General features: G+C 41.4%; 1 protein-coding gene across 1 annotated transcript in view; it reads left to right on the top strand.

Moving 5' to 3' along the window:
- cntln (centlein, centrosomal protein) overlaps positions 1-15798 on the top strand; it is a 117030-nt gene that overhangs the window by 58067 nt on the left and 43165 nt on the right. The window contains exons 14-16 of the mRNA XM_034086929.1: positions 8799-8899; positions 11572-11669; positions 12586-13115. Coding sequence (XP_033942820.1) covers positions 8799-8899; positions 11572-11669; positions 12586-13115 — 729 coding nt within the window. The remainder of the gene's footprint in view (positions 1-8798; positions 8900-11571; positions 11670-12585; positions 13116-15798) is intronic.

Here is a 15798-nt window from a genome sequence, read left to right as displayed (position 1 = left end):
AAGGCATTGTAATACACGGTTCGGCTGCATTAAATATTACAGATCTGCCGTAGTTCTTTATTTATAGCGCCATGATGAGAGAGACAAACAGGAGAACTGCTGCCAAAACTGAATACTTGACGTGGATCATAAATATATCAACAATTAAACAACATCTTCAATTTCTTTTCACAAAATACGTCTCCTTGCAGTATCAATAGTAATTCGGCTGACTTTTATATTTGATCCAATTGGTATATAGGTTATATTTACACCATAACGGTGCACAGCTGATAGAAAAGGACTTGTAGTTTTTAAAGATATTACTGATTTTCTTTGAATATAAGAATCTAAATACTGAGTTGAGAGAATAGTCAGGGGATTTGGGTGATGAGACACATCTATGGAATCACAATTTCAATAGCTTACCATTAAATGACGTATAGCCTATGCCTTTCTGTCTGTGATGTTCTACAAATCAGATATTAATGTGTAGAAGTAAAACAAGAGAAATAGTATAGCAATATCCTGTAAAATTGTGTAAAAACATGAATAAAACCACACATCTTCAGATGTTATCAGGGTTCCCACGGTACCTGGAAAACATGGAATTCATTTTTTCATTTTCCAGGTATGGAGAAGTCATGGAAACTGAGCAAAAGTGAACACTTACATGGAAATAGAAACAGTTGTCCTGGAAATTGTTATTGGGTGAGGTGTAAAATAGTAATAACATGAAACTATTGAGCACAGAATTAAGATGAGTTTATAAAAACACTTTACATGTGAACAGCTTTTACTGTAGATAGAAATGGATGATCCCATGTTGTAGAGCATGCTCTTGGCATCCTATATGGTATATTGGATGTTGGAATTTGATGCAGGCAACTTGGTGATATGGACTTTAAAAGTATAGTTTCGGATTGGTGGACTTCAGGAATAATAACGTTACTCGCGATCTCAATAGAAGGGTCAAATACATGCATTTCCCAGCCAACACGGGAGCCTTGACATCTACAGTGAAACTTCTTATGCAAGTTTATCCTCAAATGTAAGTAGCTGTGTTTAACTGTGGTAAACTTGGGTTTATCAACGTTAGTTAGTAAGCAGTGCAATCTTGCTAACTAGCTAGCAACTTGAGTTTGTTTTGAATTTGGATTTGTTAATGATGGTTAGCAAGCACATGGAGTGCAATCTTGCTAGCCAACATTCAGTTTGCTAACTAACTAGCTAGTGTTGGCTAGCTTGCATTGCTAGCTAACTACCAATACATTTTCACATTAGGCTGTGACATTACTTCTATACTAGTTGACATGAATAGTCTAGTCTTGATACATTTTGTAACATTCATTCTTATATCTACTTTTAGCTATTTTGTGATTTTTCGTTTTTTTCTTAAAAAAATTATACTAGAAATAGGAACATTTGGGGTGAGACATTTTTGAAAAATCATTGATCATGCCTAGACTGATTCTATACATCTATACTGTTAAGCTACTAGTGGGGTTGCTGTACTGAGGAACCACAGGGGAACCAGCCTTATGTTTTCCCTTTTAGGTTCATTAGTAAGACTCATAATCTCAAATGTGTGATGCATTACGGGAGTGAGTGACAATGACACGCGGCAGATTCAAGTCACATTGGAAAGATGACTCTCAATACAAGGACTGGATTGGAGAGGTACCAGGAGGAGATGTCCACAAGGCTTATTGCAAGTTTGCCGCAAGTCATTTGACATCAGCAATATGGGGGTCGCTTCCCTCAAGAGCCATTCAAAAGGACAAACCCACACCAAGTTAGCTGGACGGCTAAATAATGAAAGAAGAATGACAGATTTCTTGACTACAAAAACAGGAGAGGGAAGAAGCGGCCCAACAAGCCAGGATATCGAAAGTGACAGTCAGGTGCCCAGTACCAGCAGTGAACAGCCTACGGAAAAAGGCTCTGGAGCTCAGGGGAAAACGTTTTTTTCAAGCCAAGCTGTATTTGAAGCAGAGATTCGCTGGGTCATGAAGATGGTCAGGTCACACTTCACAAGCTTCAGGGGCCTATAGATCATCACTTAATATGGTACCTGGAAAATCAGGAGGGAGCATGGAAAAAAAATTCAAGGCAAGCGTGGGAACCCTGGTTATACATAAGTGTCTACTCTACACTAATAATACAAAGTTATTATTAATATGCTGTGTGTACCTTGTGTGCACGGCCTAGTGGTTAAAGCATGTTATTGAATTATTTTTGTTGAATAATCTTATTTGATTAAAACAATATTAAGAGTACATACTTTCATAGGGGGAAAGTAGAAGGTCAATGATAGAAATATAGAATATAAAAAGTCAAGAAGATACTAAGTGATCTCTACAATAAAACAGTTTAGTGCCGGATGTACACAGATATTAATAGGAGGATGTGCAAAACAAAAAAACGAATTAACCTTTATTAACACATTAAAGAGGTTAAGGTCTTCTTTTAAACAAGAAAAAAGCTTAGGGGGTATCTATCTACAGATAAATATTAAGCCTGACAAAGTACTTGACGTCTAAAATATTGCTTTCCTGCAATGTTAACTATGTTGAAGCACTTATTTTAACTGATATTATACACATTAATTATACTCTTATGTATGTAGATAGTATAAGAAATGTGGCAGAATATGACAGTTAATGGTGGAGGTACACCACATATTGATAGATGTCTTGTAATGCGCTGTTGAGGAACCTGTGACCCAAGTTGTGTATACAGTAAGATCAATACACCTTAGAAAATCTTGAAATCTTGAAAGGGATGTGCAAAATAGCCATTATACAGTTTTTAATTAACTATTAGTAGAGAATAACGAGTAATGAATATACTGTATAAAGATCTGCAGATACATGTTTAGTCTTCCCAAGCACCAACAATCAAATATCTCTCCTGATTGTTGCCACTTGACAATCACCTACCCTGAATTTTACTAGGTGTAACTAACGTCTGCTTTAAGGGTTGTTTATATTCCACATCATTAATCAGAATCTGCCAAAGTAACTAAACTAAATGTAGTGAAGTAAAATACCAGGTTAACCTCCTGAATTGTTAAGTGGAGTAGAATTACAAAGAGTAACAATGAGCTGTCGTGTGGGTATATATTAAATGCTGCCCATTATGGATACAAGCGATTTTCACCCATTTAGTAATTACATGTTTTAAATGTGTACAACAGCAATGTGTTTCCTATTTCCTAACCTCAGGGCTGTACACAGTTTTAATAACTGTCTAACTCTCTAATTTGGGAAACAACGTCTTTTAAAACTACAATTCCCAGTAGAGACCGTGCCATAGAGAACATGTTGCGAAAACAATAGCCAGCATGTGTAGTTCTGGGGGGGGGCGTTTCGAGTCAGTTTCGAATAGTCTTGCCGTGGTTTCGTTCCATTTCAAAGAGCTTGACGCTCGGCCGTAACTTCGGCGCAACATCACGGGTTGGTCAACGGGACTGTAGTCCCAACGCTAGCTGGGGGATTATGGTAGTGTAGTGCTCTGTCGGCCATCCTAAATCTCGGAAATGTCCCGTCTGTTTCTGGTGACTATTATTTACGGCTAAAAAGCCCAAGATTATAGAATTAAACGAATATATAAAACACAAGGATAATTGTGTGTTATTTAGAAAAAGAATAACAAATTAGAAGGAAGAGATTTTAAAAAATACAGATTTCAGTATTTTGAAATCTCAAAACCCCCATTTCTTTTCCTCAAAAGACGACAAAAAAAGTCCGACATTATACGATTAAAATAAAAACAAATAAATAAAAAGATAAAACACTGGCATGTCATTTACGTTAGAATAAATAGAATGGTTTTGAATAATAGATGAGAGGTAAAATCTACTTCACTTTACAGCTCCGCCCACTTTTGGGGGAAACCAATGCTGTCATTTGAACGGCGATCAAGCCTGAAGCCCACAGAGCTCTTCTGTTACTGTCCTTTCTTCTTAGAGGAAGTACAGAAACACGTAACTCTGGATTTGTTTTAATGTTTGAGGTGCAATAAACGACACAGCAGCTTCTTGGCATGATACAAACTATTATGTTCTGCCTCGCTCATGAGAGTAACAGCTGGCGAAATTACAGCCTCGCCTACTGATTTTAATTTAACCATATATACGAGCCCGATTCTCGATTTCAAATGTGTGCTCTAAAATGATATTTATAAATAACTATTATCATTATTACAAACAGACATAAATGGCAAAGATATGTAGAAAATAAACGTATTTAAGATACGTTCATAACTAAACGTAACGTGGAAGAAAATACGTTTCTAGAAGATATGTAGAAAATAAACGTATTTGGAAATACTTCATAACAAACGTAACGTGGGAGAAAATACGTTTCTAGCTAAACATAATTGAGAATGCAGTTTAGTTCTGTGGGAACGTAATTTTAGGAGACAGGGTTGTCCAGTTTGAAAAGCATAAACGGTATACTGTTTTTCTCAGACACGGAGGGATACTGATTTGTTGTGAAAAAGTAATTTACAATTCTACCCGTGGTATACGCTCAGTATATCACGGCTAAGAACCAATCACATTGCTTGATTTGACTTGTCTGTTTTATAATCAGCATTATACCTCAGGCCTTAAAATGCCATAGCTTTTCCTTTGTGGCTTTACTGAACATTTAACTTCTACTCCACACAATTATCAAGCTGATGGAAAACTCTGAAGTCTATTAGAATGGGATACCCAGGTGAATTTAAAACACTTTGTGTATTGATGATAGCCATCTTACGATTTCCGGGTCTTCCCTATTGCCTTCATATACAGTCATAGTGATTATGTACGGTCAAAATGAGATATGAAAAACCCATTTCTGAACATTCAAAAACAGTTTACAAAATCTCTCAGAAGAAATAAACAAGTGACACCATGGATGCTTTTTGATAGAAGATTTCCTTGTAGATTTGTAGTAGATTGCTGGAAAGCAACTACGGGCAGGCGTGGCTAGAGGATTCGCAGTGGGATCGTTTTATCTGCCTCCATTATATGCATCTGTCTGCGGACAACTCTGTGTCCATGCTCGTTAATTGTTGTTAAAGGTCTGTTGGTAAGAGGCAGGGATTATTTAGGCACCATAAACCAAATAAACACGTGCAGTGCGCCCTCAGACTTAAGATGCTATACTCAAACGACATCAAAGCATAAATTAGCCAGCGATTACTGGGGAAAAGCCTTTGAGTTCATTTGCACTGCAGCGGCAGTGTAAGCTCCTCTGTGGAGAATGACCATATGGACGGGAAACCTCCCCAATAAGCGACGTTGACACTAATTAAGTTTAATTAAAGTTTACACGATGTTCCTCATATTCCTCTATTTCTCATCGTTTAATCTGGATTTGCTTAAAGGTATTAAAAGTAATGAGAGTCTTTTTGCCCCCGGACCAAGGCTTATTTGGAGGAGGAGGGACACATTTGCTCACCCAAACAGAATGTTTTATGCATGTTTTTAAATCAGACAACTAAGGTTTTTTCCGTCATTAATTATTTGTAGATTCATTATTTTGTTAAAAAAAAAAAATGGCGTCGCACTTAGTAATTATAATGCAAGCTTCAGTGCGCCATCAAGTCTTAGCTAGTCCTATACAAAGATACATTAGAGGACAAAGAACAGTTATTTTCAAAGAACAAAACCTCAGAAATACTATTTCAAACAGACAGGAGAGAATGCCACTGTGCTTTCTCCACATATTTAAATAGCCAATGACCCTCGGGTTGTATTCACTTGCACACATTTACAAATTCTATTCTTCATGTGAAATAAATACACACAAAATTATGATTTTCTTTTGTTCATGTTAGAATACCTAGCAGCATCAACAAGCCTGTTGAACGGGGAATATTGTGGACATCCTACAGTAGGTTGTTTCCACCAGTGGTTCCTGAATCCCCACGTCTCACATCTGGCCTGTGGCTGGAGAGCGGTTAAAGACTCACTGTAGCTTCTGCCACTGCATCGCCCAGAGCTAGAATACAGCACTGAGACACGTAAACTCCACCAGTCACCATCTTTGCTGACAGCAGTGGCTTATCCACCCAAACTCCCTCCATGAATGAACAGCCCTCTAGCCTGACTAACCATAGGGGAATCCCCCCCACACCCACAAGAACAAGAGTCTTTCCCCAGCGATTGAAAATGCCAGAGGTTTTTTTACGCTTTCTCACCCTATTCCCTGCTGTTCCAGTGTATTTTATGCGCGGAACAAAAATCCGAGAGGAGGCTGGCATGTGGAAGCACAATGGCTGCCGATGATGTTGTGTTGTACACCCTTGTGGATGGAGGCTGGCAGTTTCCGCTCTAAGCTGTGTTCTGAGGTTGCAACAGGGGTAGAGACGAGATTCAAATGACAAGAAGCACATCGCTCAGGGCTGAAGTTGTTGAGCTGCACGAGAGAGAAAATGTTTTGAGAAACGGGTCCAAAAGAGCGGCGTGAGACGCAGACCACATCATTACCAAACACAACCCCTGTCTGGTGCCTTTAGTTCGGATCTGCCAAGCAACCTTTTGCTTGTATTCCTGCTGATTGTTATTCATCCTGAGGTGAAGTGCCCAGTTGAAAGGGATTTGAAAATGGTCCAGCTGGATTAATATAATTTATCATTATTTTTCATCTGTTTATCAAATGATGTACTCACACAAGGGAGCGAGGTATGAGGACACAAGGCAGGATTGGGGGTAAACAACATTCAAGGAATTTGTTTTTGTGCTGTTGAAAATACCATTTTAATTGTTAAATGTTTAGCTGTGTTGCCCTAAGGAAAATAGAAAGGACTGCACAGACTAAAGAAGAATTTCATATTATATCTGTTGAATTTGGAATAAAGGTCCACCTAGCTGTGACTGTACCCGTGTGCGTTTTGCCGATGCACGTATTGCATGTGACCAGAGTCTTCCACAAGCAAATCATTCTCAATACTAACATGCAGCTGGAAATACCAACAATAGCTGTGTCCGTTGTTTACATTCAATACGATAATTGTTGGTGTTTTCTTACAGTTAATGAGACATGAGGTAGTTGGATATGGTTAGCAGTGAAAAACCTCTTGCTACAATCTCTCGTTGACTTGTCCTGCAGCAGTAGTTAGGCAATCCCTCGAGTGGCTTGTGAGCTATTCCTGGTTTCTCCAAAGTCGCCCACCCCTAGCTGTAACCATTGTAGTTCATTTATTTTTACTTTCACTAAATAACCTTGGCAAACATTGAATATAAGTCACCAAGTGTGTATTCATGTTCTTGTTACATCCCTGTCTATGTTAATGCTGTATGTATGGCCGACTGCAGCGACTGAGTGTTACTGAATAAGGATGCAGTAGTCTTCCATCTCCCGAGTGTTATGATGTGAAACTGGAGGCCCCCGGCCAATGAACTCTATCTGCAATCCAATCCCTTCTCCATCCAAGAAAGTATGCTTATCCTTCAACAAAATGGAATGTTTTGCATATGAACTTTGGTTTTCCGTCAATACCATCAGCATCCGAAAAGGCATAAAGGAGAAACACGAGATGAAATAGGCTCTTTCGCATACTGCATATTTCAGCTCATTTGTCCCATTAACAGCCTGGACACACAAGGCAGTGCCGGTGCCTCATCGACTTGAGTTCATTTATGGAGGGAAATCTATAGAGGAGCGACACATATCCATCTGCTTCTTCGCCCTCCCTCAGGGAGAGTCGTTTGTGTACTTATTTAAGCTGCGGTCAGCCATTAGACCAGGCCTCCACTGGACTGTGTGGGCTAGAGCTAATTACTTTTCTTCCCTGTGCTATGGCGATAACTTTTCCCAAGTCATTGTCCTGGCACATGTATGGAAAAATCTTTTGGTTGCTCTAGCACAATGAGATTGGAGGAAACAGGTGTCTAGTTTGAGTGAATTGCCATTATGCTTATCATAGTAGTTCACCATAGCCACGAATGCCCTGTTACTCCTCAAACACTTCCCAGTGTAGTGTGCATGCTGCACTACTGCATGCCTTCAGAAATCAGTCAGAAGGAAGACCTACTGTTGTAATGAGGGTAACTGAGGGAAGAATGCCACCATAAGCAGGAGCTTGTCTCCAGTGTTTCTCTCTGACTCTGTGGAGCCGAGGGGAGGGAAATTAGGTGTGTGTTTCAGGTGTGGTTGTCTCAGTGGGCCTATGTGTATCCTCAGCAGATTTCAGTTGGGGTCCTAATAATAACTTGAAAGTGCAAAGTCTCCAGCATGGCTCCACATAATTAGCCTTTAGCAGGAATCAAGCTAATTGCAGAGCGGTAATTGGGCACACTTTCCAGTCTGTTTTTCTGTTTTGATACACACAGACACACAGACACACACATTCACACAGTACTTTCTTACCTTGGCGTTTCATGTTGCTTGTCACTTTGATTTCCAGATAAATTAAAAAAGCATTTTAATTAGTTGATTTTTTTAACAATGTCATATTTTTCCTGAAGTTTCTGCAATAATGGAGCACAGAGTGAATAGTGTATAATATTATAGTGATATTTGTGGAGATCTGAGAAGTGTGTGTGTGTGTGTGTGTGTGTGGTGTGTGTGTGTGTGTGTGGTGTGTGTGTGTGTGTGTGTGTGTGTGTGTGTGTGTGTGTGTGTGTGTGTGTGTTGTGTGTGTGTGTGTATGTGTGTGTGTGTGTGTGTGTGTGTGTGTGGTGTGTGTGTGTGTGTGTGTGTGTGTGTGTGTGTGTGTGTGTGTGTGTGTGTGTGTGTGTGTGTGTGTGTGTGTGTTGTGTGTGTGTGGTGTGTGTGTGTGTGTGTGTGTGTGTGTGTGTGTGTGTGTGTGTGTGTGTGCAGGGCCGGGGTAGAAGAGGATCTGGACATGCTGCGAGTGCAGGCTGCGATGGACCGGGCCACGGTGAAGGAGCTCCGCTTGTGTCTTGCTGACGAACACCAAGGTGAACTCTTTTTTATTTCTGCAGATGTTTTTTGGGGTCATAACCAAGTATGTAAACAAGAGATCATGACATTTTATAATCAGTTTTTTATTTTGGTGTTGCAATATTTTACCCTAAATACTCATTCTATTTTATTATTCATGCATCAATAAACTGTATTTTTCATTACAATGCCAAGGTTTCCTCGGGTATGACCTGTGAGTGTGGAGAAAGTATGCATGCTTAACATGGCGCACCTCTACGCCATCCTTTTACCTCTGGGCCATGCGTATTAGTGAGCAGAATTAATAAGACGACTCCCGGTGGAATTAATACTACAACTCAATTAAGACTTGATCAACTCCTTGCAAATTGATTGAGAGATAAAGTAGTGTTCATCTTGTCTGCATATATCATTCCCAATGTTAAAAAGGCACATCGCTTTGAATCCAATCTGCAACCTTTTGTCAGACGCTGACCACCGCAACCGCTGCTCTTAATTAACTAGTTCAATAACAAATCTGTCCAACATCACTTTAATTTCCTCACAACCGATGATGGTGTCTGTTTGAGATGCAAGCATGTGATTTAAAGGATGGCACTAATTAAAATAGTGGATCCTCCCCTATTGACAGTCCAGTCAGGAATACTAGGAAATAAGCTCTTTAGAAAGGACATAGTTTTACATCTTGTCAGGCGAATAATCACTGAATACAAATGTTACACAGCCTGACCACATGCGTTCACTCGTGTGTTATCAAGTACAATTAAGTCTAGATATTATAATAATAATAATAATAATAATAATAATCCTTATATTTATTATAGCGCTTTATCAAAGACTCTCAAAGCGCTTTACAAATACACATTACACATACACATTACACATACAGATCATACATGTAATGGTCATCTACTGTGGACAATACCCACAGGTATTATCAGAAGAAAAAAGCCGACAAAAGCCATGTCAACTGCAAAGAGTGTTTTACACTATTTCTCTTAAGTATTGCTGTTTTTATAAACTGTTTTTATTACAACTAATATTAAAGTTGTCTTTTTCCTTTATAAATAATAGTTTCTTGGTACCATACAAATCTTTATAAAAATCCAACAATAAGTATGTTACATATTTAAAAGAATTACGAATGCCTTTGGGTTTCTTCAAACTGTGCCTTTTTCTTAAGTCATTGTTTATTATTTACTAATAATGTTTATATAGTTTTGAATATGATCTTACCATATCTTAGTAAACAAAATGGCTCTAATTTCTCCTATTTTGTACTTAAAATTAGTACGAATAATCTCGTCTAACATTTGGAATATTTACATCTGGACATATTCTACATGTTGACTGTCAATAAAAAGTCAACTCAAAGTTATCAAGACACAATCTCGAATGGCCACAACATGCGCTTCTGAAGACCCTCTGTCAGCCGTTCAAAGGGATGGAGGGTTGAAACGCTCACTCAGGCATCACACTAACGAAAGGCAGCAGATGAAAGGAACAGGGCCTTTGTGCTGCAGCCCGTGAGGAGGCGTGGGAGGGACGTTAATGTATGCCGCGGTGCCAGGACCTCCTCCAACCGTGGGTGACTAGGGAGCCACCACGTCTTCTTATCAAGGTAGTGCTGAGGTGCCAACTCCCAAGCCGCCAGCGCTGGAGCCGGATAATTGTCTCCCAACCTGGTTATGTACCCAGCGAACACGGCAGCCCTCCTGTCCCATTTGGTGCTCCGTCTGATTGGATGTGACATGCTGGGAAGACAAAAGAGCAGGCTAATTCAAAGTAACAAAGTTCCCTGGGCAAAGCGTCATGCAAAGCAAGGGATAATCACATAACCCTCCTTTTACCGTCCCTACGAGGGCCTCTTTTCCATCTCACTCAAAAAAGATCAACTGACCTGAACAGTCAAGGTTCTGAATGTTTCCAGCCTCATTCTACTCATGCTTGTCCTGTCATTAATGTTTTACAGGAGATAATGAGAAATAGAAAGTCTTATATTGTTTTGCTTTTTCCCAATTTTCCTATTTTCCCAAAAATAATATATACTTCTTATCTTAAAGAGAGAAGATACTGACACACTGTGACACAGCCTATCTGAATATATGTGCATCAATTCCCCAAGCACTTTGACTCCGGCGTGCATTCTGTTGTTATCATAAAGACTAAATCATATGTTTGCCAAGGCCACTATTGAAGTTCTCAGAATAAAGCAGCATGTTAGTCTGCGGAGATTAGCCGTCCATTGGGGAAACACAGTGGACTACAAAGCAGTGCAGCCCGGGGCTGTGTGTTCACCAGGGATTTAAGATTCAAGTACTCACTGTTTGTTTAAGATCCCCAGAGAGGTGCACATAGCAAGTACCAGTGTGTGCTTTTGAGTACACTGTTTTCCTATTTCCACGTGGACTACTAAATAAAAAAATCGTTCTAATAATCAAGAGGAAAAAATGATGAGATTTAAGAAATAGCAGAGTGGAGAATTCAAGTCCCCGTGACAATAACATCAGTGATTCTGCTTTGCCTCCGATTGATTGACAAAAGACGAAATTAGAAACTGGACCTTGGGAAAGAAAGTAGACCTTAGTAATGCTAATTGATTTAATGTACCGTCTTTGTTATCGTTCTATTGATTGAGCCTGAGTTTGACGTGTAATGTCACAATAACCAGCTTTGTTCCCTTTTGCAGAACTGCTTCACAAAGTGGGAGAGGAGCGCCAGGTCAAAAGCAGCACTCCGAAAAAGCTTTCTGTTTCTTCACAGAGAATGGAACAGTCATTTAAAAAGGTACAGCACTATGCCATCACTAAGTGTTCTTTGTCATTGCCAATAATAGAAACCCGACAGAGCCATACAGTAAGTACTCACAATGCCTTTCAGAGAAATTCTCTATCGGGAAAGATTCAACAGTCTTCTCACTTTTGGTCGTGTCGCCATTTCCGAGTCAAGTGTCAGCGAGGGTGTCGTTTCTCTCAAAGTTAAGACATTTCACAAACACCAAACAATAATAGCTGTAGGACTGGAGGACATACAGCGGTACTGCAGTAGGTAGTGTAAATCATTTCGAATCTGAGCTCTTAGTAGGTTGCACACGATTCTGCACACATGCTTTTAAAACCCCTGCGTGCATGAGTGTATATGCCTTCATGGCGTTGAATCATCAAGAGTGAGGATAGCCATCTCACGTTGTGTGAAAGGTACCGGGCCTCACCAGCGGGCCGAGTGAAACCAAAAAGGAGAGATTGCCTGGAGGCACACACCCAGCAGGCGTGCACTGTTCTCTTAAACAGTCTCCACTGAAGATCTGACAAATAGGCTAAGTGCTCCAGGTTGATGAGGGTGATCAGGGTAAGGGGGTGCCAGTCAGATGTCCATAGTCTTGCACGGTGGGGAGGGGCAGTTGCATCCTGCATTGGTTCAGCCATACACACAACATTAATGCATAAGCACATACACTTGTGAGGACATGTCTAGGGAGAACATGACTGTGCATGCTACCACACACAGGTCAAATCTCAAATCTATCCTGTTAACAGTAGAACAAAAAAGGGGTGAACTCTGACATGCCATGTTGTTGTTTTCACTAGCACTACAAGAGCAGCGGGCTCTGCAGTCTGAGTATTTATGGTAAAAACTACAGATATGCAGGGGAAAAAACAAACCATGTTGTACCACTGAGGCCACATATCTCTGATTCCTTCAGATTGAACAGCTGGAGCGCAGGATGGTGTCCCTGGAGGAGGACACCGAGAGGCTGAAGGAAGAGAAAGAGCAGCTACTTGAGGCCAACGAGGACTTGGCGCACAACTGCCGCAGACTGCAAGCCTCCCTGGATCACCTGCGAGCCCAGGAAGCTGTCCGCGAAGAGGCAGCCCGCGCCCAGGCCCTGGCCCAAGGGGAGCTGCATCGCGGCGAGATCGCGGCTTCACAAGGCCGTCTGGCTGCCTCTCAGAAAGACGCTACCAAGCTCCATCATCAGCTGCTGAAGCTGAGACAGGAGCTGGGGATCCTCCGAGCGGCCGGGGACTTCCACAGGAACCGCGCAGCAGCAGCAGCGCGGGCAGGCGGGACGGCTGGCAACATTAGCGGCAAGGTCAAACTCAAAACAACCCGGCTCAGAGGTCCGCTGCCCCAGCGCCGCCACCGAACACTCAGCCCCAATCAAGCCATCAGCTGGCAAGGCCGCAGCCCGAGTCCCACTAAGGATGAGTGGGAGGACTTGAGCGTAGATAGGTAATGATACACACGCACACACACACACACACACACACACACACACACACACACACACACACACACACACACACACACACACACACACACACACACACACACACAGACAGAAGCACTTACTCTCACAGCCTCCCTCCTCATTAATTTTAGGTGGTAGGTGTGGAGCGGGTGGGCTGGCTGGCTGAATTGTTGGGGGGGCCCACGCAGCATCGAGGGGACAACGTGCATATGCAAAGCGTAAGCAAATGGGTGATTGAATTTCATCTTCTGTCTAGTTGGTATTCAGGAGCCAAAAGAAGAATGCGAGCAAGAATGATAGAGAGAAAGAGAGAGGAGGGGGAAACTACTGTCAGATCCTTTGAAATATCCTGGGACGCCTTGCTTGGAGCTTATTGACTGAAATTTGCATGCAAAATTAGCCACCTCTACACAAAGTTGAACCAGTGCCAGGAAAGCCCGGGGATAAGGGGCCCGCCGAAGCCTTGATACCTTCCAGTGATGCCATTTCCATGCACTAGTCACGCTACCCTGAAATTGACAGTTTGGCAGTTTGATTTAATTTACTGGTCCTTTGCATATTTACTAACCCCCCTCTGACAGCGCTAAGGATCCCCCTGCAAGAACCAGGCTCCCCCACCCACCGCCTGCACACAACTGTGCTGAATCTAACCCCACCCTGTGTGTAGTCATGTCGGTTATCTCGTGGCATGTCAATTCACAAATGTGTGTGTGTGTGTGCTACTCTTGCGTTCTCCAGCCACCTCTGTAAACCCCTCCCAACACACACACACACACACACTTTCCATCTCACCCACCCACCCTCCTCTTCCCTCTCCTCGCCTTAATTTAGTTAGATAGATTTTGAATGACCCTACTCGGCTCAGTACCAGATGTCTACAAGCTGTTTAACACCCTCTAAATTAAGAACCATCGACAGTAATTATTTCATGTATGTTTTATGCAAAAAAGCCACTGATCCAACATTTATTGAGTGATGGTCGGAATGATTTGATTTCAAACACTCAGAGCTATCGCTGATATTTATTTCCCTTCACTTCTCTCTCGCCGTGTGCCTCTCTCTATCCACTTTCTCCTACTAACTCGCCATCTTTTCAGCAACTAATTCATCAGGCTGTAATCCACCCCATCTCAATCCACATGAGGCCGTTTAACAGGGACTGGGTGCAGCTATGCCCTGCTTTCCTAATGCCTCTCCATGTGGCTAATAAGCAGCAGTCTACTCTACGCTTTACCTGAGAGGAGGATCTAAGTGGATTTGTGAAGAAGGGTTCTAAACTGAGATGTTGTCTTATTTAAGGCACCTGTCAGCTGATTTGTTACTGGAAAGCCTTCTGCTCCTCGTAGCGGTCCTCTTCTGCAATATGTCTGGTAGGCGCTTTCTGAAATACAGTATTTCCGCCTACGGAAGTTTGGCCTAAATAGTGCCCAATAAAGATGTCCGCCTCGTTAAAGATACTGACAAGTCTTTGTTTATTCCGCTTCTTTTCATCGCCGCCTCTGGCTCACACTCGAGTTTTGAGGTGCTGGAGGCAGCTGACCATTTTAAACAGATCAGCAGTTTTTGTTAGAGAGCGGGACAGAATGAGATCAAGGGGGCATGAAGGATATCATATTCAATTGTTCTGATGGTAAGAATATGGAGTGGGTGTTTATGATTGTGTTACATATTGCATGTAAGGGATAATGTGCTGCGACGCGGTCATTATGGGGAAAAGAACACCGACAGGCTGATCAGGAGCCCGACGCGAAGCGGAGGGATCTAGATCGGCATGAAGGTGTTCTTTTCCCCATAATGACCAAGTCGCTGCACATTATCCCGCTTATTACATGGCCACATTCTCAACAAAGTAACGTTATGACTCCCAATATTAATTGAAATGCTTTTATGGATTTAGAAAATGATTTTATTGATTTAAAAAATAGTTGTATGTATTGATTTAAATTGACATGCATCCGCGAAGAAAAATAGTCCGATGTTACTGTTTGAACTAACGTAGCAACGGCAGGAACTGCTTCGATAGCGTTTTTGAGGAGCTTTCTGATTACAGATTTGAAAACATCGCTGCTTGCTTTAAAAGTAGCACAATTCATTATGTCAAACCTTGGAAAGTATCTCGATATCCCTGCCCTGATGCCAAAGTAACTGCACACTGTATGTTTTGCCATTTGATGTATATGTCTGGACCGCTGCGTAAAAAGGAGGGTTTCTGCCCGTTACTTCTCCGCTGTTTTCTTGTCCCTCTTGTCTTTTTCTTTTCTTCACTGGGGACTCATCAGCCACTAACTATTACTCCAAATTACTGTGCTCTCCAAATATATTAAAATGAATGTTAAAATCCTCCATGTTGCTATCACACGACAGCGGAAAACTAAAGACAATCAGACAGTTGCTTGCTTTTCAAACTGTTACATTTGAAAAACAGTGAGAGCGTCTCTTGTCAGTTTGAAAAGCCAACGGTAGGACCTGCTTGCGTTTTTGAGGAGCTTTTTGATTACAGATTTGAAAACATCGCTCCTTGCTTTAAAAGTAGCACAATTCATGATGTCAAACCTTGGAAAGTATCTAGATATCCCTGCCCTAATGACAAAGTAACTGGCAAGTGAATATGTGTCGCCGTTTGATGTCTATGTCTGGACCGCTGCGTAAAAAGGAGGGTTTCTG

Source organism: Pseudochaenichthys georgianus, chromosome 1 (assembly GCF_902827115.2).
Source record: "Pseudochaenichthys georgianus chromosome 1, fPseGeo1.2, whole genome shotgun sequence".
Classification (NCBI taxonomy): domain Eukaryota; kingdom Metazoa; phylum Chordata; class Actinopteri; order Perciformes; family Channichthyidae; genus Pseudochaenichthys; species Pseudochaenichthys georgianus.
Note: the sequence above shows the minus strand (reverse complement) of the source record. Positions and strands in the feature narration are given on the sequence as shown.